General features: G+C 39.6%; 1 protein-coding gene across 3 annotated transcripts; it reads right to left on the bottom strand.

Moving 5' to 3' along the window:
* Positions 1 to 2,758: 2,758 nt before the first annotated feature.
* ARL4A (ADP ribosylation factor like GTPase 4A) lies at positions 2,759 to 6,691 on the bottom strand. Of its 3 annotated transcripts, none has more exons than XM_035020657.1 (3): positions 6,518 to 6,691; positions 5,803 to 5,926; positions 2,759 to 5,359 (listed from the first exon to the last, which is right to left on the bottom strand). In XM_035020657.1, the coding sequence occupies exon 3, from the start codon at positions 5,271 to 5,273 to the stop codon at positions 4,671 to 4,673; it is 603 nt and encodes a 200-aa protein (XP_034876548.1). In that variant the 5' UTR covers positions 5,274 to 5,359; positions 5,803 to 5,926; positions 6,518 to 6,691; the 3' UTR covers positions 2,759 to 4,670. The 3 variants fall into 3 exon arrangements, with proteins under 3 accessions (XP_034876548.1, XP_034876546.1, XP_034876545.1); XM_035020655.1 differs by having other exon boundaries at positions 2,759 to 5,362; positions 5,803 to 5,931; positions 6,518 to 6,690; XM_035020654.1 differs by having other exon boundaries at positions 2,759 to 5,362; positions 6,518 to 6,690.
* Positions 6,692 to 21,904: the final 15,213 nt, after the last annotated feature.

Genomic DNA, 21,904 nt, shown 5'->3' with positions numbered 1-21,904 from the left:
AAAGTATGGGTTTATTTTGGCTAGTAACCCAGGATTTTCTACTCAACTCCTTTATAACCCAACACCTAATGTGGGTAATTTCAACTTCAGCAAAACATAAGCAGAACACATAAAAACATGACCCTAAGCTGAAAGTAATTGGAAAATAACACAGCACACACATCCGTCCGGCAAACACAAATCACCACCATCATCTACCAGATGTGCCCACAAATGTTGGCAAGTTTCCACAGAAGGGTCGGCCTACAGATCCCAACTTATTAGATAAAATCTGCAAATTGGTAACAACCTTGAGGCTTTCTGAACCACAATGTACACAGTTCCAGATTTTTAATTTCTGCAGTGAAGTATTCTATTTTGATTTGTGTCTATACCAAAAAATAACCATGTTTTTAAATTTTGTTTGTTTCTTACAAGGGAAGGTGAGATTATATTGTGCTAAAATAGACTGGTACTTTAGAAATTTAAGGAAATGACCCAGATTTCAAGAGAATTCAGTATGTTTAGTCTTTCCCAAGCTCCACCAAGCTCCCATTTGTGCCATGCTGCAGGAAAGCTAAGAAAAACAAATTAAGAGCTTTTTGTGTAACATTCCCCTCCAAAACAAGTTTTCTTTGAATATATTTGTCAAAAAATAGTCTGGCTATTAATAACAAAGATCCATTAAATGTTTACTATGTGGCAGGCATTCCCTAAATATCATACATTGTTTCATTTAAGCCTTTTAGTAAATTAAACCCAAATAGTTAGGCATATGCTTCAATTTGCCAGTGAAGAAACTAAGGCTGAGGAAAATAAATTGTCCTAAGAAAGTAGTACATGGTGGACCTAAGGCTCAAATCTGAATTTCTATAGCCATTGTCAACTGCCTCTCAACACCTATTGATCCATACTGGTTAACAATAACTGCTACCATTTATTGAGTTCTTATGAAATACTTGGTGAGGCACTAGTTTACATTATGTCACTCAATCCTCTCAAAATTCTATGTGACAGGCTTCATTTTCCCAGGAGGGCATTCACATGAGAAGTTTCAAAGAACAAGCCAAAAGGTCCCGAGGGCATAGCGGGAGAGCCAGGATTTGAACCTACTCTGACTCCAAAGCTCCTGCTCTTTTTAGCCAGTACACATATCCTCCTCAATGAGCCTCCCATGTAGGTATTCCTAGGTTTCTAAATGCATACACAGATTTAGTACATACTTCAGCTGTGGTTTGTTGAGACTATTATCTCAGATTATCATGTATTTTAGTATTAACTTTACAATTATGAGTTTACATGCTATATGTTCATACTGTTTTTTTAAAGATTTATGTGAGAGAATGCACTTGAGTGTGGGCAGGGAGGGGGACGACAGAGGGGAGGAGGAAGAATCTCAAGCAGACTCCTGCTGAGCACAGAGTCCAACGGGGAACTTGATCTCACACCCTGAGATCATGACCTGGGCTGAAACCAAGAGTCGGATGCCCAACCGACTGAGCCACCCAGGCACCCAAGTCATATTAAGCTTTAAACACTCCAGTGTTCCATAAAATTTCTAACTGAATATGATCTCTAAATTAGGATGCTCTCACTCTACTCTTGGCTGATTCTTGGAAACTAAGTGTACACTTAATATCATAAATTTTTAATTGTGGTAAAATGTACATAAAGTTTACTATTTTTAACCATTTGGGGATGTAGAACTCAGTGGCATTAAGTAATTCACAAGTAGTGATACAAGCATCCCTACTATCCATTTAAGAATCTTCCACTAAATTTAAACCTTAAATGTAAAATTCCAACTTCAAATGATGGTATATTCAAAGTTCCAACTTGTATTAGCTAAATGTTGACTGTTACGTCACCGAAAGTTCAAAAAAAACACCATTTTTTGTGTCTTTCATGATCACTGAAGAAACCATTGTGTTTATATTACTGATGAAATTGTTGTATTAAGTAGAACCCTGAAACACTCTACCAAAGACCTCCTTCCAGGTCAATATGAATAATTAATTAAACACTGTTTAAGTGTCAAATGCCTTGTACAGACAAAAACGTTCTAAGTCTAGGTCTTTCCCTCTGTTCAGAAACCATCATGCTTCTACAGGCTACTAATTCTCTCTCGACAGACATTTATTTTTACTAGTAACTTCACTTTTTGGCTTCCACGGATTTATTCACTTTTCCATGATTTTTCCATGATTCTTAGTGAACCTATGCTGTCTACATAAACTACACAACTTTTTTTCCTAAGTGCTTATAATCCATTTAGGAATAAGCCTAGATTTCTTTATAATTATCCTTGATAGTAACTTGAATTTAGAGTCATCCGGTCCTTGATTAATGTTGGGTATTAAACCAAATAACCTTAAATACAAGAAAATATTTTAGGAATATACTTTAGAAAAGGTGTACCTTAATAAAAAACTAGATATAAAAGCACTGTCTAAACTCTTCCAGGTGTATTTTGGGAAGACTCCGTAGCAGAGTGGAAAATATTACGAAGAGTTTTGGAGTTAAAAATATATTTTATAAATCAAAGCTAATATAGTATTCAAGACGTTTTCTTTGTTTTTGTACTTGTAAGCTAAATATGAAACACTTAGATAACATGGATTTGCTTATCAAATTCTTAGGCTACAAAATAAGGATCAACACACTTAAACTTTCAAGAGATAGTTAAAATAGTACGATTTTATGTATCAAGTATATAAAAAGTACAGGTGGGCTAAACATCTAGTCCATTCACTGATTTTGTTTTGTTTTTTTCAGCAAGCTTTATTAACCCATATCAGGTCTAGTGATATTGAGAGTATATATCATGATTTCATTTAGTGAAAGGTTAAAAAGAAATAAAAAAAGGTTCTCCCAGAAAACGGCCTTTGGTGCCTCTGTCACACTTGAGGAAAACCAAACTACTATGGGACTATGTAACCCAGCTGTAAGAGTTGTTTTTGCACACCTAATTAAAAGCTTCAGCAAATGGAAATACATTGAAACGCAAAGTCAAAACACTGTTCTCCTAGTGCCTCCATTAGTTTATTGGTAGTTATTATCCACATTTTTATAAATATAAACATTCTAAGTGACTGTCACTAGTGCAGGTACATTTAACAATGAAAGCTCCACAGGAAGCTACTTCATTTTGTGTGTAACAAGAAATCAAGGTTCCAAAAACTTAACCGTACCACTAAAAACAAGAGAACCCCCAAAACAGAAAAACCCAAATTGAAACAAAACCCTGCTAGCAAAGTGCAGTTCTTTTGCTATCTTCAGAACAAACAGCTGTTGGCTTTACACATAGAATTATGCTGAGTTGTTAATACAGGATCACTGGAAATAAGTCCCTGCTTGTGGATAAGCATTAGGCAATGGGTTTTCCTCCTTTTAATTTAGAGGGTCTTTTGGATTCCAGTGTAAACAGCACCAGCGAGTTTTACAAAACATAGCTTTGCTACTTTCCCCTTCATTTTCTAGAATCGTAATTCTTATCTGCAGAACTGTATCATTTCTTCCTACCTTATAATCAGGACTGGACTGCCCACTAACACTGCTGAGATTGTAAACAAAAAAATTAAAGCTCAGAGCACTTGCAGGACATCTCTTACATTCTCACTCCACAGTGCATCAGGTGTTGTTTATAAAGCTTCTGCTCCTCTCAAAACACTACAAAAATATATGAAACCACATCTGTGTTCAGCCAGCAAGGATCAATAAAACAAATATTTTACATCTGGAATACGTTAGAGACCATGTATTGTAATTACATCCTCTTGACTGAATTCGTCAACTGCTTTCTTCATAAATCCATACATATACCAAGCATATGCATTTATTAGTCTACATGCCCTAATTTACTATATAAAAGAATTAAGTAAATTATTTTAGGTTCTTCAAGTGAAAGTGCTTCTGATAATAAACTATTTCTGTAACAGCCCTAAATCCCCAAAAAGGTGTTTTAAACCTGACCATGGAGAAAGATGCATAGCTACTTCTAAAAAGTAAAAAACTACACACCAAAACATGCATTGTCAGGAAAACTAATCCATGCACTTGAATATGCCCCCAATACTTTATTTTTATTATTTTAAGTTAGACCAACTTAAACATTGTCTAGAATTAAGATATAGCATTACATCACTTGATTCCAGAAAATGTCAAAATTCATTTGGCCAAAACTTAAAAAAGCAAACACTTCCTCCTTATCCCTTACTGGTTGGACCAATGTGATCAATATAACCGTTTATATATATTAATTTATCTTAACATTTCCATTCATTAGCATTTTATCTTAACATACAAAGCCTTATATGCAATTTCCTTGTAAAGGCTTCCCCCCAAAAGATGTAAGGACAAAACACTAGGCAGACACTCTTCAAAGTTTTATTTCACTAACTTCAGGTCAAATTTCCACAACTGTTTTCTGGTCAATTTGCTATCCATGCTTGGCTTCCCAGAATGGTAGTACCAGAAGATTTGTGGGGTAGGGAGAAGAGACCATTTTAAGAAGCACTGCATTTACTCATCTTCCACAAGGCAAAAGAGTTGGGCATCTGATTGTTCAACAAAACAAAGCTTTTTCAGCATCCAGGAGGGCAGGCGGGCAAACCAGGCTGTAGACACTCTTCCATTTGTCAACATCAGGCCAGAGAAAACCTACTCCACACAAATATAAAAAGGATCACCATTCATCTCTTCTTTTTCTGTTGCCGCAACATTTTTCTTCTTTTAATGATCATATCATGTAGTTTCTCAAGTCCTTCCTTTAGTCCATCTCCTATGATTGCACAGGTGGGCTGCAAATGCCATGGAGTTGATGAGCTCAGTTCACCCATTGCTAACAATTTCTCAATTTCTGACAGAGACAGTGAGTTCCTCAGGTCTTGTTTGTTAGCAACTATAAGTACAGGGACTCCCTGATTTTCTGATATCCTGGTTATTTTATGAAGTTCAGTTTTGGCCTCTTCCATTCTTTCAACATCAACAGAGTCCACAACAAACACAATACCATCTGTGCATCTGGTATATGACTTCCACAGTGGCCTTAATTTCTCCTGGCCACCTACATCCCAGAAGTGAAAAGTGACTGTTTTAGAATTTCCCAAGGTTACCTTAATTTTTTCAGTGTTAAATCCTTTGGTAGGTACAGTATTTACAAATTCATTGAACTGCAGCCTATATAACACAGTCGTCTTTCCAGCACAGTCCAAACCCAGAATAACAATGTGAAAGGACTGAAACGAAGGCAGGCTGGACAGGATAGAAGTCTGGTCTGACAGGCCATTCCCCATTTCCAGGTGCAAGTAAGTGATCCCAACTGAAATGCTTTCTTCTCACTGCTTTAGAACTTCTCTTCCTAGGGGATCCAGCTACAAGGCTGCTGAGGGGGGAAAATGAATAAGTTATTCTGGTGAAATAACGTACTACAACTGTTCTTCTCTCTTTCTGCTTAAATAAGCAAGACGAGGAACTTGAAAAACCAAACTTGCTTCAGTAACAAACCAAATGAAATATGAAACGTACGCAAACCAAGGCAACCGACAGAATAATCCTTGTGATTGCAATTCTTTAACATTCACGGAAATTGCAGTAACACGTACTTCTCTACTTCCCTGGGTTCCCAAATCTCAAAGACCTCATTCCGAAGACAACCTAGTCACTAGTATCTGGTCCAACTCGCAATAACCACAGAAGTGCCTCTTTGGGCAGAAAACTCGTAACACATAATCCTATCTCGGGGATCTAATTTCACGTGCTTAAGAGCATACCCAAGGTTACTATTATCCCCCCGACCCCCCAAAAATAGCACAATGCTCTCACCTCCGGAATTGGAGTCTGGGTCCAATTGAGAAAGCATTTGTTAGGCGTTCTTCTAAGCGGGGTTTTTGGGGGAGAAGCACCCCACGTCCGCTCAGCTCAGCTCTCCACGCAGCTCTGGCAGTTGCTGCACTAGAAACCGTAGATTCAGACTCTGACCACGCCCACTCCTCACGGCCCACCCATGAGCCCAAATCCCATTGGTCCCCCGCGTCAGCGCGTCTAATTCACACCCGCCCCAGCGCACTAATTGGCGAGAGTAACTGCCGCTCCCAGTGCGGCCAAGCTGGCTTCTCTCTCGGTCCTCAGGCACCACCTGTTGCCCTTAAGTTAGAAAGGAAGGCGCCCGCAGAGGGAGCCGACTGGCCCCCGCAGGTGAGGGGACGTCCCGCCTGGGCCGGTCGGTCAGGTCGCCGCCAGGCCGCTCGCTCTGCCCGCCCCCGCGCACCTGCAGCGCGGCCCGCGGACGCCGCACCGCGGCTCCCACATCCGGGGCCCGCGGTCTCCGCCGGCGCGTTAACCCTTTGTCCGCTGGCCGGAGGGTGCTGGCTGTGGTCACGCCGGCCTCCAGGCGTGACTGATTCAATGTGCGGCGCCCGCAGGGGCGGGCCCACTGTTGCCGCAGCACGATCCCCTCACGTCGCCCCTCCGCACCCGGCCGGCTCCTCTCCTCCGGCAGGGCGTGGCCACACCAGCTGCCTGCCCCGCTGCGGCTCACCTGACTCAGTCCTTCCTCGTCCGGACCCGACGTCGCTCACAGCCGCTCGGGAGCACGCTGGTACCTGCGGGAAGGCACCAGTGAGGCCCGGTTGGTGGCCGGAGACGAGACGCCGCTTCTTGGGGCGCCGGGTGGGCGCCGCGCGCCAGGCAGCCTAACGGTGCTCTGCCGATCGCTCCCCGCGCCAGCCGCGGCCCCGCCCCCTTTCCTCGCTCGCTGGAGCGCCGGCCAGTGGGGGGCGTGCGGGAGCCGGGTCTCCTAGCAACGCCAAAACAAGGTCACGTTCGAACTGGCCTAATGGGGACCGGCAACCGGCGAGGTCGGGCGGGGCTTCCGGCTTCAGCCTCGGCAGCAGTTACGTCTCGCACGCTTTCTCCAGCCGGCGGCTGGCGTCAGGCGGGCCCCGCCGGGTCCCACCCTCCCTGCCTCCCTCGGGGCGTCATACGGTGTCCCTCTGGGCGGTGGCCGGTGACGTAGGGTCAGGGATTTCAGAAGACACCAGACGGGCTGGCCCCTTATATAACGGGGTAACGTGGGCGTGCCTCAGTAGCTGCCCTGAGCGCCTGGGCCCGACTAGTGCCTGAAACTCACCTTCCTTTTGCAGAGCCAATAAATTCGCTCTCCCACAAGAGCCTAGCAACATCCCGGTGAGGTAGAAATATCCCGGTTCTACAAATGAGGAAATAAACTGGAAGATTGAAGAGCTGTTTCTATTGACCCAAGGAAAGTAAGTGGTGGCCCCGGAACTCAAAGTCTACTAGTCATTAAATGCTTAATGCTTACCATTGAATAATTCTGACCCTAAATGTCAGTTCTGTGCTTGACCCATAAATTTGCAAATACTTACCGAACACTTAACAGGCAGTAGGCACAATTCTATGTGCTTGGGGATAGAATGGTGAGCAAATCACACATTGGCTTTGCTCTTGTGGAATATTGGTCTCATGGGAGAAAAAGAAAGTAACCAAATTGCCAAATGAATAAATTTTTAATGTAATGAGTAATAATTTCAGGGTACTTATGACAACATAGGAAGGGGGGGTACTGGGAAAGTGTCAATCAACAAACATCTTTTTCGGGGGGGGGCGCTGTAAGAGATTGAAACTTGGAAGAATTTACATGGTGCACTTTAAAAAACATTGCCCTTTTTATTTATTTATTTTTTTTAAGATTTTATTTATTTTAGAGCAGAGGAGAGGGGCAGAGAGGGAGAAAGAGTCTCAAGCGGACTCCGTGCTGAGCTGGGAGCCAGAGGACGGCCTCTGTCTCACCACAGTGAGATCAGGGCCCTGAGATCACCACCGGAGACAAAATCAAGAGCCAGATGCTTAACCAACTGAGCCACCTAGGCACCCCAAATACTGCACTTTTTATATGCAGATTGAAGTTTCCTCAAGAAATTTTTTTATTTTTCTCAACGCCATTATTGCTAGTGATATTTACTGCTAGTGATATTTACTGACTAGCACAGGAACAGTACTTATTTTATTAGTTTTTTAAAGTAACAAACAAAACCTTAGGACTAAGCACAGGGTATATTTTTAAGACAGCAACACCAATTTTGAAAATAAAGCTAGAAGTCTCAAATAGCATATTCTATCAAGTTATTGTATCTAGTATAAGCTAAAGCTTGCCATATTAGTTATAATTGTAGAACCTCATTAGCCATTTACAGTAATCAGCAAGTAAGTAATAAAGGGCTTGATGCAATGACTAGTCTCCTTTTCTTAGGAATTTAACAGGTAGGGGCGCCTGGGTGGCTCAGTTGGTTAAGCGACTGCCTTCGGCTCAGGTCATGATCCTGGAGTCCCAGCATCGAGTCCCACATCAGGCTCCCTGCTCGGCAGGGAGTCTGCTTCTCTCTCTGACCCTCCCCCCTCTCATGTGCTCTCTCATTCTCTCTCTCTCAAATAAATAAATGAAATCTTAAAAAAAAAGAGAAATTTAACAGTTATTCTTTATTAAACTGGAAAAACTTGCAAATTGTCATTAAATCAAGAATTAAAAACAAAAGTTTATAACAACCTTCTGTTTATAATAACTTTACAATCAAGTAGACCTTTCACATATTAGTTGCAAGGGTGCATATTTGTACAGTTTTGCCTGGAGCAAAATGGAGGAGATAGGAAAATACTGAGAGCTTCTACCCTTGCAGAATCCCTTTCACTGAATTGCACTTAATGCTATAACTTAGGCTTATAACTAGAACAGCGTTTGGCAAACTACAACCTGTGTGCGTGTGCAGGAGATAAGAATGGTTTTTACATGTTTAAAGGGCTGCAACACAAAAGAGAAGAATATACAATAAATGCCATTTGTGGCCCCCCAAACCTAAAATATTTACTCTCCTGCTCTTTATAGAAAAATGATACTCCTGCTCTATAATAACAACCATATGAAAACTGCAATAAATTATATAAAAAGTGATGAAATTCCTGGAATACACTGTCTATTTGGTTTGCACAATCTACCTATAGAAGGCAAGTTCAGATACTTTATTTAGATGCTATTCCAGGAAAATGTTCCCTTTAAGCTATATTTGGTTCATAGGCTTGAGGGACTCTGGGTGCCTCAGGAATTCATGGGGATTCTATGGGGTATTCTAACTTTTTTGAGGGAAACACAGTGCCATCTGTTGGACTCTGTTAACAACTGTAACTATTGTCTGGATCTATCCACTTAAATGTAATATTGGGGTATTTCTTCTGGCCTGAGGCACCATGAGAAAATTATTTAGACACTAGAGGCTCTGTGAACCTCGGCCTTTAGTTATGGTTTTCCAAACTTTGCTAATAATGAGAAGCATCTCGTAGTGCTTGTAAAAATACACATTTCTGGTCTCTATCACAGACCTGCCAACCCACAGTCAATAGGGGAGGGGCTAGTGATCTGTATCCAACAGGAATCCCCAGTAATTAATGATTAGATATTTTGAAGAAATACTGATCTTAAAAAATTGGTAAGCTTTCTCCTTTTAAATAGTACAACTGAGTAATTTACTTTGTTTCTCCTTTTTGAATACCAGGACCCAAATCAAATCTGATGCCTGTAGCATTTTTCCTGTCTTCCATAATCTGATTTTCTATGTTATGCCTAAATTAAGCAGGCACACGCTGTAGCTAATGTCCTTCATTACCTTTGCCAATCCTTATTTTTATATACTGTCTTCTCTTCTAGGATACCTCACTTTATTTGTTTCAGTAGATATTTACTGGAATCTCCCAAGTTTGAAGGTCTGGGTAAACAGAAGGCATGGACTATAGTGGAAGAAATTGGCTCAGTGGAGGCAACAGACACACAGCACATAATTGCTATGAATACAGTGGGACTTCTGGGTGGCAAAATAGTAGTTATTATCAAGTTCAATGCTTGTACAAACTTTATCTGACAGTCAGGTGGCTTAACAGAAAAAGATGTAATTTTATTTATTTTTTAAAGATTTTATTTATTTATTTGAGAGAGAGAGCACGAGTGGGGAGGAGAGGGAGAAGCAGGCTCCCCATCAGCAGGGAGCCCGATGCAGGGCTCAATCTTAGGACCCTGAGATCATGACCTGAGCTGAAGGCAGATGCTTAACCAACTGAGCCACCCAGGTGCCCAAAAGATGTAATTTTAAAGCTGACTATTAAAAGAACTCAACACCAGACAAGGTGTAGGGGAATAGAATTGCAGGTGGAAGCCACAGTATGCAGGGCATGGAAGCATAAAGTTTATGATATGTTCAAACACATCCAAAAAGAGGAGATTACAATTTCCCATAGGAAAAAAAAAAAAAAAAAAGATGTGTTAGGGGGACTTTAATACCCACTCTCAACACAAATAGATCATCCAGGCAGAAAATCAATGAGGAAACATTTGAACAACACTATAGACCAAATGGACCTAACAGACACATACAGAACATTCCATTCAACAGCAGCAGAATATACATTGTTCTCAAACCCACATGGAACATTATTCAAAGTAGATCATACGTTATACTACAAAACGAGTCTCAAAAAATTCAGGAAGATTGAAAATACCTCAAGTATCTTTTCTGACTACAATGGCATGAAATTAGAAGTCAATAACAAGGAAAACTGGAAAATTTGCAAATACATGGAAATTAAATAATGTATTCTTGAACAACCAATAGATCAAAGAATAAATAAAAAGAAAGAAGTATCACAAGACAAATGAAAATGGTAACACAACATAACAAAACTTATCAGATGCAACAAAAGCAATTTTAAGAGCAAAGTTTATAGCTATAAATACCTACATGAAGAAAAAATAAAGATGTCAAATAAACAACATTAATCAAGGTTGGTCCCAAATATGCAAATCAATAAATGTGATACACCACATTAATAGAATGAAGGATACAAATCATATGATCACCTCAATAGATTCAGAAAAAGCATTTGAAAAAATTTAACATCGTTTTATGATAAAAACTCTCAATAAATTAGGTATAGAAGAAATGTATCTCAGCATAATAAAGGCCATATATGACAAGCCCACAGCTACATCATCCCCAATGATGAAAGGTTGAAACCTTTTCCTCTTAGGCCAGGAACAAGACAAAAGTGCCCACTCTCACCATTCCTATTCAGCATAGCACTGGAAATTCTAGCCATAATAATTAGGCAATAAAAATAAAAGGCATTTAAATCAGAAAAGAAGAAGTAAAATTATCACTATGGATATGATCTTATATATAGAAAACATTAAAGACTCCACAAAAAACTGTAACAACTAATAAGCAAATTCAGTAAAGTTGCAGGATACAAAATCAACATACAAAAATCAGCTGTTTTTATACACTTACAAACTAAAAAACTATATGAACAAAATAAAACAAACCCCTTACAATAACAGCAAAAAGAGTAGAATACTTAGGAATAAATTCAACTAAGAAGGTAAAAGATCTGTACACTGAAAACTATAAAACACTGATGAGAGAAGTTGAAGAAGACACAAATAATGAAAAGATATTCTGTGTCATGGATTTGAAGAATTAATATTGTTAAACTGTCCATACTAACCAAAGCAATCTATAGATTTAATGCAATCTTTCTCCAAATTCCAATGGCATTTTTTCACAGAAATAGTAAAAATAATCCTAAAATCCGTATGATACCACAAAAGACCCCAAACAACCAAAGCAACTTGAGAAAGAACAAAGGGTCACACTTTCTGTTTTCAAAGTATATTACAAAACTATAGTAATAAAAACAGTATAGCACTGCAATAGAAACAGACATATACAACAATGGAATAGAACTGAGAGCCCAGAAGTCACCATGCATAAATGGTCAACTGATCTATGACAAAGGAGCCAAGAATACTCAATAAGAAAAGGATAACATCTTCAACAGAAGGAAATTGGAAAACTGGATATTCATAGACTAAGAATGAAATTGGACTCTTATCTTTAAATACGTAGATGTAAGACCTGAAACCATGAAAATTCTAGAAGAAAATATAGGGAAGAAGCTCCTTGACATTGGTCTTGGCAATGATTTTTTGGATATGATACCAAAAGCACAAGTTATAAAAGCAAAAGTAAATGAGTTGGACTACACCAAGCTAAAAAGCTTCTGCACAGGGGTGCCTGGGTGGCTCAGCTGGTTAGGCATCCAACTCTTGATTTTGTCTCAGGTCATAATCTTAGGGTTGTGAGATTGGGCCCTGCGTTGAGCTCCGCGCTGGGTATGGAGCCTGCTTTGGATTCTCTCTCTCCCTATCCCTCTGCCCCTCCCCCCTCTAAAAAAAAATAAAAAATAAATAAAAGTCTTCTGAACAGCAAAAGAAATAATCAACAAAATGGAAAAAATAACCTATGGAATAAGAGAAAATATTTGCAAACCATCTATCTGATAATAGATATGGGTTAATACCCAAAATATATAAGGAATTCATACAACTCAATAGCCAAAATATAAATAAATAAATAAAACAATATAAACAAAATCTAATTAAAATGGGCAAAGGACCTGAATAGACATTTTTCCAAAGACACATTCATGGCCAGCTGATATACCAAAAGGTGCTCAGTCATCAGGGAAATGCAAATCAAAACCACAATGAGATATCACTTCATACCTGTTAGAATGGCTATCATCATGAAGACAAGAGATAACCAGTTGGCAAGGATGTGGAGAAAAAGGAACCTTTGGGCACTGTTGGTAGGAATGTAAATTGGTGCAGCCACTGTGGATAACAATAGGAGGTACCTCAAAAAATTAAAAATAGAACTGTTATATGATCCAGCATTAAATTGAAATCACTGTCTTGGAGAAATAATCTGCACCCCTATGTTTATTGCAGTATTATTCACAATACTAAGTGTCTGTTGGTTGATGAATGAATAAAGAAAATGTGTTACATGTATACAATTGAATATTATTTAGCCATAAAAAAAGAAGGAAATTCTGCCATTTGCAACGTGAATGAACTTGGAGGGCAATAGGTTAAGCGAAATAAGTCAGAGAAAGAAAAATACTGTATGATATCACTTATCTGTGAATCTTAAATTGAACCATAGAAACAGAATAGAATGGTAGTTGCCAAGGGTTGGCAGGAAGGAAAAATAGGGAGATATTGGTCAAGGGTACAAACTTCCAGTTATAAGTTCTGAGGATCTAATGCACAGCATGGTGACTCTAGTTAACAATACCATATTGTAACTTGAAAGGTGCTAAGAGAGCAGATCTGAAATGTTATCACCACACACACACACACACACACACACACAAATGTGAGAGTGTGATGGATATTTTAACTAACCTTATTGTAGTATCATTTCACAATATATCAAATCATCACATTGTACACATTAAACTTACACAATGTTACCTGTCAATTACATCTCAATAAAGCTGGGGAAAAAAAACAGATGTACCAACAAAAGCGTATTTTCCCAAGTCCCAAATGATAGAATAAAAGTGGATGCATTTTATGTTTCTAAAGTGTATCAGTATCATTCATATTATGGTAAATTATTCATGTTTTATAATCTTATAGTCAGAAAGCTCTTTCATCACTTTTGCTGAAACATGGCCCTGCTCTTTTAGTCCCTGCTTTGGCTGTTGGTAGTTCATTTAATAGCCCCAAGTAGAATCACAGAGCCATTTTAAAAATTCTCTGACATCCCACTTACAATTAGCCACCAATGTCTCTTTAATCCATTTCTTTCTTTACATTCCATTTCCAGTACTTACATCTGGTTCTCATAATGTCTCTCCTAAACTAGTTAATTTGCCTCCTAACTGATTTCTCAGTTAATAGGCAGTGGTGCTGGGATTTGTCCCCTATGTCTGGCACCAGTGTCTCTTTTCTTCTTCATTGTGCTCTAGGGAGTCCACATTTGGGCTAACTCACTTTGATCAGCATAGCATAAAGCCAAGGTACAATTGGACAAGACTTTAAAAAGAAAATGTCAGAAGGGAAGTACAATCCCAAATTTACATAGAATAACTCCTAGATAAGAATTCACCAGGCCCACAGGTCCAAAACCCTCCCCACGAACTTCTTTTTATGGGCAGCTTCCAGGACTTCCCTCACCAGGTTTCAAGTCATGGGACAGTTCACCCCTTCCTCTGAGAGGGCCGTCACAGGCCTCTGGATACTTAGTCATGCCCAGCTGCCAAAAGACATGCTGGTGGAAAGGTCTCATGCCATACCGAACAAAGTCTACCTTCTATGTTCCTATTTCCTGGCCTTGGACCTCCTCTTCGGGCATGATTGACAGTGAGAATGTCCAGTCCAACAGGACCCCAGTAAGACTATCACATCAGAACAGAAAAGTCCTGATTCTTCTTGTTTTAACAAGCACTGTGTGTTGGGACACCTGGTGGCTCAGTTGGTTATGCGTCTGCCTTCAGCTCAGGTCATGATCCCCAGGTCCTGGACTTGAGCCCTGCGGCGGGGAGTCTGCTTGTCTCCACCGTCCCCCTCATGCTCTAGCTCAAATAAATAAATAAAATCCAAAAAACAAAAACAAAAGCAAACAAGCACTGTGTGTTATATTTGATTTCAACAGTCCAGTCCTGTCGTGTCCTTTTTACATTTCTATCTTCTATCATGAACATTGTAATCCTCCCCATCACATTCATGTCCTCTTGTTGGAATGCTCCAAAGCTCAGTCTTTAGGCCTTTATAATTTCTCCTTAGGTAATCTCATCCAGCATCAGGACTTTAAACACCCTTTACTCTCCCAAATTTGTTTCCAACCTGGACCTATCCCCTGAACTCCACAACTGAGATGAATATAAACATCTCAAACAATTCCTAAACCTACTCCTCAGCCTCAAGAATTCCCCGTCCTATAGACTAGCACCCAATCTACCTACTTGCTCCGAGCAAGAACCCGGGAGTCATCCTCCTACACCGTATCTAATCCATCCCACGGACACATACATCCAAACCAAATTACTTCTTACCACCCTACTGCTGCCTTACCATGCCACACTTCAGTCCATGTCCAGTGTGTCCCTGGTCCTCTTGCGTGGTGGTCTCTCTGCTTTTGGGGTTGGGGGAGAAAGTTGTTCCCTCAGGCTCAAATGTCACTCCTGAGAGAGGTCTTCCTGAACATCTTATCTAAAGTATCTGCCCTAGGGCACCTGCGTGGCTCAGTCGGTTAAAGCCTCACATTCTTGATCTCAGCCCAGGTCTTGATCTCAGGGTTAGGAATTCAAGCCCCATATGGAGCCCACTTAAAAAAAATAAAAACATAAAGTATCTGCCCTGACCAACCTCCCATCCCCCTCACCACTTTCTATCCCTTACTCTGCTTTATTTCTTCTTCCTAGAATTTGTTTATTGTGCACTCTCATTATCTGTCTCATTTTCCATTATAAGTTCCAGCAGGCAAACCTAATGTCAATGTCATGTGCCACTCTATTCCCAGTGTCTACTGCAGTGTCTGGCACATAGTAGGAGGTCAGAATTTATTGAATGAATGTTTCAGATCCTAAGAATAATTGCTCAAACAGAAACCAACTGATCTCTGTAGAAACAAGTGATAATCTTGAAGGCATAATTCTACATAGAGAAAAAACCAACAAAACAACTGTGCCTGTTTATTACTAAGTAGGCAACAGATCCTATAGAAACAGTTTTGAATGCACCACTATGACAAAATAGATTGCCTAGTTCCTCCATGTAAAATATCTTCATTAAGTTTAACAGCTATTTTACTACTCCTGAGGCTAATAGGTACTTACTGTTTTTACAACTAATGGACCCCTTCAAGTGGTTTTTTCAATCCCAAGAGCAGGGGGACCCAAAGTAGTGTTCAGATCTTTACAACTTTTGAGGCAGTAACTAATTACCATTTTGAGAATAAGAATTTCCTCTACCTTCAAACCATCCATGTTTCAATCATTTTAGCTTAAGTTTCAGCCAGATTTTTCTGTTTTCAGTGTTTCCATTTCTTTGTTCGCACCCAATATTTGCTTCTTTGTTTTGTTAGTGGTAGTTATCCTGTGGTGGGGGTGGGAGCACTGTTATCAGAGTATACTTGATTAACACTGTCACACTGTTCCTCTTAGATAAGGAGTAAAAAACATTTTTACCACGAGTCAAGAGTGGGCAGAAATTCCCCTTTTCAATTTCTCAAAATGTATCCTTATACTTATAATGTCAAAGATTCATTTGTGCCTGGCATAAAATATGTAAGATTCACTTTTTGTTTTGTTTTGTTTTTGTTTTTGATGTAGTGTTCCATGATTCATTGTTTGCATGTAACACCCAATGCTCCATGCAGAACGTGCCCTCTTTAATACCCATCGCCAGGCTAACCCATCCCCCTCCCCTCTAGAACCCTCAGTTTGTTTCTCAGAGTCCATCGTCTCTCATGGTTCATCTGCCCCTCCGATTTCCCCCCTTCATTCTTCCCCTCCTGCTATCTTCTTCTTTTTTTATTTTTTTCTTAACATATATTGCATTATTTGTTTCAGAGGTACAGATCTGTGATTCAACAGTCTTGCACAATTCACGTAAGATTCACTCTTGAAATGACTGTTTAGAACCACTATATATAATTGAAGTGCTCCCTCTCTTGTCAAACACAGAATAAGGGATTAGATAACTCATTTCAAATTCTCTAATCTAAATTGAACATCTAGGGGCACCTGGCTGGCTCAGTCAGTGCAGCATGTGACTTCAGATCTCAGGGTTGTGAGTTTGAGCCCCATGTTAGGTGTAGAAATTGCTTAAAAATAAAATCTTTAAAAACAAAAAATAAAAAGAAATAAACTGAACATTTGTATAGCTAATGAGGGAAATTAGATGTTATCCAACATGGAATTGATATCATAGCAATTTTTGGTGTTTTAATTGAAACAAAATAATATTCTAACATCTAACGAAATGGTATGTAGTCGGAAAAAAAAGTCCCCATTATTAAAGAAATCCTAACAGTTTAAGGTATTTTTAAATGAGTCTTATGAATATACATAAACAGTAGATTAGTTCTCTTTGCAAAAAACAACCTAGTAAGTAATTTTATTGGTACAGTTTAGAAAGACTATGGCCTAATATCCTAGGGAAAATGAGAAAAGTTCTGTTACATTACTCTTAAGCCCATTTTATGTGTTTGTTAATTAACTTGCTTAAACACAAATTTCACAGAGTTTTTGTAGAGCAAGTAGCCTAGTACTAGAACAGATATTTAGAAAACCACAAGTTGATCTTTGCCCTAATGTGTGTGTGTGTGTGTATCTGTGTGTGGGTATAATGGCATTTGAGTAGTTGACCAGGTGAGGCAGTTTATAGTCTGGAAGGAAGACAAAGGTTAAGTCAAGTAATTAAATATAATTTACTATTCTGAGAAGGAATAACTAATTTATGATGGTAAATAATATAATAAACTACTTTGTCATTGCCTTACATTTAGCATTTAAGGGCAGCTTGAAGTTTGGTTTATTTTAAAATTATAAGTCAGGTAGAATCTTCACTTCCATTCTATGGTTCTCATGTAACAGTGAAAAACAACATCCTTTGTTGGGAGCTTTGCTCTTGACAGATGAGAAGAAAAGATTATTTAATTTAGAAAAAGAAGACAAAATACGTCACATGTGTTTGGATATCAGATCTCTCTCACTTTATAAATAATATATTTTGGCTGCCTATGGAGAATATTACAAAACCTAGATGAGCTTTCTGTTGTGATGCAGAATTTATAATTAAATTCTAACTCAAAATAGAAAGAGTCTTCTATATTTTATTTTTTAAAGATTTTATTTATTTATTTGACAGAGAGAGAGCACAAGCTGGGGGAGCGGCAGGCAGAGGGAGAGGCAGACTCCTCGCTGAGCGAGGAGCCCGATGCAGGACTTGATCCCAGGACCCTGGGATCATGACCCCAGCTGAAGGCAGACACCAAACCGACTGAGTCACCTAGGCTCCCCCTTTATTTTATTTTAAATTCCTATTCCTTATTTTATTTTACATTCCAGTTTACATCAAGAAAATCTTTGCGCACATCTGAGCGGCATATTGAATGCTTCCGTGCTACCAAATGTATGACATCAGTGATTATACTTTGAAGTTCATGTTGCTGAGCATATAGAACTTTCTTACGGTTAAAAATATAAGTGACGGGGGTGCCTGGGTGGCTCAGTCGTTAAGCGTCGAGCCCCGCATCAGGCTCCCTGCTCCGCGGGAAGCCTGCTTCTCCCTCTCCCACTCCCCCTGCTTGTGTTCCTGCTTTCGCTATCTCACTCTCTGTCAAATAAATAAAATCTTTAAAAAATATATATGTAAGTGACGACTGATAAAATGATGTGGACAAAATACCATGGTTCGTCCTTTGAGATGATATTTTAATAGTAAGCCAATATAAAATTATAAAATGATATAAAAATGGATATAAAATTAATAGAATAATTCAATGTCAGAAAAGATAAAGGCTCTAGCAGGGGTCTACATAATGCTGTGAGAATGGCCGAAGACATGGACTTACCTACAATCCAGAAGAACAGGCACACCTCACTGAAAAGATGCTATTGACGCTGAGTCCCACAGGAAGGCTTTGAGCCAGCGTGTGCTGGAGGAAGGCAGGACAGAGGAACAGGCCAGGAGAAAAAGCTGCATTCCAGGAAGAAAGAAGGAACAGCATAAGCAAAGGCACTGGAGAGAATAAGGCTGTGTTCCAAGGAAATAGCAAGTAATTTATCAACGAACAAGAACATAGGGCTCTGTGACATGAGGCAGATTCAGAAAGAAAAAAAAAAAAAAGAATTGACCCTAATAGTGGAGAGTCTTGAATATCTTGGTAAGGAAGTTGGACTTCAGCCATATGATTCATTGGTATTATCATCCTATACCAAGTTAGTTCCAAACTACATACAGGACTTAGTAGAGTGCCTGACCAGAGTAGTAACGCCTTAAAAGTAAGTGATAATGTTCTATTTCTTGATAGTCGTTACAAAGTTGTTTTCACTTTCTTAGAGGGTACCAAGCTGCACACTTATGATTTCTGTGCTTTTTTGTATGTATTTTATGTTTTTTGAAAGTAAGAATAAAAAAGATAAAAGAAGTATAAGATGTTACAAAAGAATGATACCGGACTGGGGCTGAACAAACTTTTGGAAGCAATGGTCACTTGCCAAAAATTATTTACCATGCAAAAGGTCACCGAGGACCTCCCAGAGAATAGTTTCAGTAGAGGTGGAAAAAAAAACAAAAACTATTCAATCAAGTGTCAATAAAACAACTCTAGTTATTACTAGAGAAACAGATTAAGTTTTAGTGTAAAGACAAAAAAAAATTATATCCCCATAAATTACCCTCCTTCCATCAGAAAGTAAAATTAATATTTCAGCAAAATGCACCATGTTTACACTATAGATTTCAATACCCCCCAGACACCTCCATGTTTCCCCAAAGTTGTAGTACTCCACTTTGTAGAGCTTTGATTACTGTTTTTTTTTGGCTTCCTTTCTACTTCATCAGCTACCCTTCCCTCATCCCCACCCTCATTCCTGTGTTCCATCCACACAGAACTATTACTTCCCTAGGTTTTCCCTGGCATACCACACTAATTCATGCCTTTGTCCTTTTTATACGATGCCCACAATGTCCCGTGTCTATCCCCTTTCCAGCCCTGCACTGACCCTCATCCCCTTGGAGATCTATTTATTGTGCAATGCAAAGTTCTGGAGGCTGCACCTTGGTGAGGTTTTTCTCAATTTCCCAATCAGAGGAAATCACTCTTTCCTTTGGGCCACGTCGGTTTCACGTACCTACCACCACTTAAGCACCCATCGCTTTGAAATTCTGTTTTCACATCTAATTCTCCTGCGAAACTCTTTGATCTCCAAAGCCTTGCACAATACTGGTACAGAATTTATCACAGCAAGGTGATTTATTAGGCTGATTACTTTTTTAATCCAAACACATCTGCCATGTACAAGTTGCCAGTTGCCTCTCTGACTGGGGGTAAGTGTAAGTCTCCTTGAGGCATATCTTTGGTTGTAAAGAAGCAGGTTAAATGCCCTTTTTAGCTAAATAAATGCAAGGCAATTAGGTAAAGATTGCCTAGGGAGTGAGACAGAATAGGGCCCCTTTTTGTAAACAGTATTGCCACTCCAAATGGAATTGTTACTTAGGGAAAGTTACAAAACGGTGTCTGAAGTCAAGGAATTTCTTGGGTGGAAGAGGAATAAAAGACCTTGTATCTTATTGAATCTTCTTTTTCACGTTGACATGGTCTCAATCAAGGTCTCTAGCAGGAAGGGCCTTCAAGTGGGAACTTCTGAGAAGTGGCGGGAAGGTCTGCCCTGGGACCTGGACTCCACAGCAGCGTTTGAACAGAGGTGGGAGAAAGGCCCAGATCTGGTGCGTCCTGGGGATGAATGCAAAAGTCCCCCCTCATCCTGCCTTCCCAGCGTGGAGGACTTCCTCCGGATTCAAGCTCGCTCTTCCTTTATGTCAGAACTACCGCAGGCTTTGCAGAGATCTTGACCAATAATCACCTTATGGATAGTAAGTGTTTGGAACAAGCAACACTGCAGTACAGACCAAAACAAAGTGGCTGAAAGACAGGCCAATGGGAGACCGGTCATATTATCCTTGACTCTATCATCACAAAGTACTTAAAAGTAAGGCTGGCTCTTTAAGATCTCATGGGATCATTCACAGGTGAGAAGAAGCCCTAGGAGGAAAATAGTGGTCTTCCTGCTAACCAAATATTTGATTCTGAGGTGGTCTTACTTTGAAAAATAAGCTCTGTGACCTTCCTTGTACCCTCAGCTTCTGAGGTGGGTCCCACCAATTACAGAAGGAATAGTCAAAGATTTTTTTTTTTTTTTTTCATTTGAAGACGGCCAATTTCAGATCTGTGTTTTAGGAAGACTACTCTGGCAAAAAAAAAAAAGGGTTAAGAGTAGAGCGGGGAGGACTAGTCAGGCAACTTGTTAAGACTCCTGGCTAGAGGTAACAGAAGTCCTAAATAAGGCAACAGAGAAAATGGCTTGATGGGGAAAAAGGGGGCTAAATAATTAGGAGAGAAGATTGACAGGTCCTAGAAACTGATACATGAGGTGAGAAGGGGGTCACAGGGCTCTTATGTATTTAGACAGAACAACCAGGAAAATGTTGGAACCATTAACAAAAAATAGGAAGCACCAAGGTGAAATCAGCCCGGGAGAATTTAAGCCCTGCGAAGTGAGAACGCAGGCCGGACGTGCTGGCGAGGCAGGTATACACATACGAGGCAGGGTAGCCTGGTGGTTTTCCAAACTCACATCAGAATCACCTGGTGAGGGCTGCTGGTCTGTTTAATGCCGAAATTTCTGTGACAGTTGGAAGTTTTAGATGACAGATAATGTCACGATTGATTAAGCAGGTAACGCATTTTGATTTCCTCACACTGCTACAAAATGCCTGAGAACGTGACCACGAGCAGAAAGGAGCACGGAAATAATGATTGGAAACCAGCAGCAGGCATTAAAATAAAAGGTGTTTTCTTGGGCAACAGCCACTTCATGTGGCTTTACGCCTCCTAGGTCAATAATTTTTAAAAGTCTAAGTTGTATGTAAGGATTCCTGTGCTGATAAGAGTTCTGGAAGGGCACTATTATGCAACTCGATGTAAAATCGTAGCTGGATGTGCTTGGTTTTGTATCTATTTTATAGCTATACTTACTACCATTTTTTAAAAAAGTGTAGGAAAATTTTTCTCTATATGACTAAAAATTTTTAGATTCTAATTCTCTTGTGTAATTTTTCATCCAAACATTTGCTTTAATACTGCACTTTGTGATAAGGCATGGTCTCTTAGGCATACAACTCTGATGTATGGTCGAAAGATTTTACAGTTTTCCCATCCACAGCCACGAAATCAGACTAAGGCTAAGGTCTAAAAAAAAAAAAACCTTCTAGAACGAAAAGTAGCTG

Source organism: Mirounga leonina, unplaced genomic scaffold (genome assembly GCF_011800145.1).
Source record: "Mirounga leonina isolate KUSES-001 unplaced genomic scaffold, KU_Mleo_1.0 Mir_174, whole genome shotgun sequence".
In the NCBI taxonomy this organism is placed as follows: domain Eukaryota; kingdom Metazoa; phylum Chordata; class Mammalia; order Carnivora; family Phocidae; genus Mirounga; species Mirounga leonina.
The sequence above is the reverse complement of the archived record's forward strand: the minus strand, read 5'-3'. Positions and strand labels throughout refer to the sequence as shown.

Bases quoted from the DNA above. Each gene is read 5' to 3' on its own strand.
- ARL4A (XM_035020657.1), bottom strand. From the start codon at position 5,273: ATGGGGAATGGCCTGTCAGACCAGACTTCTATCCTGTCCAGCCTGCCT.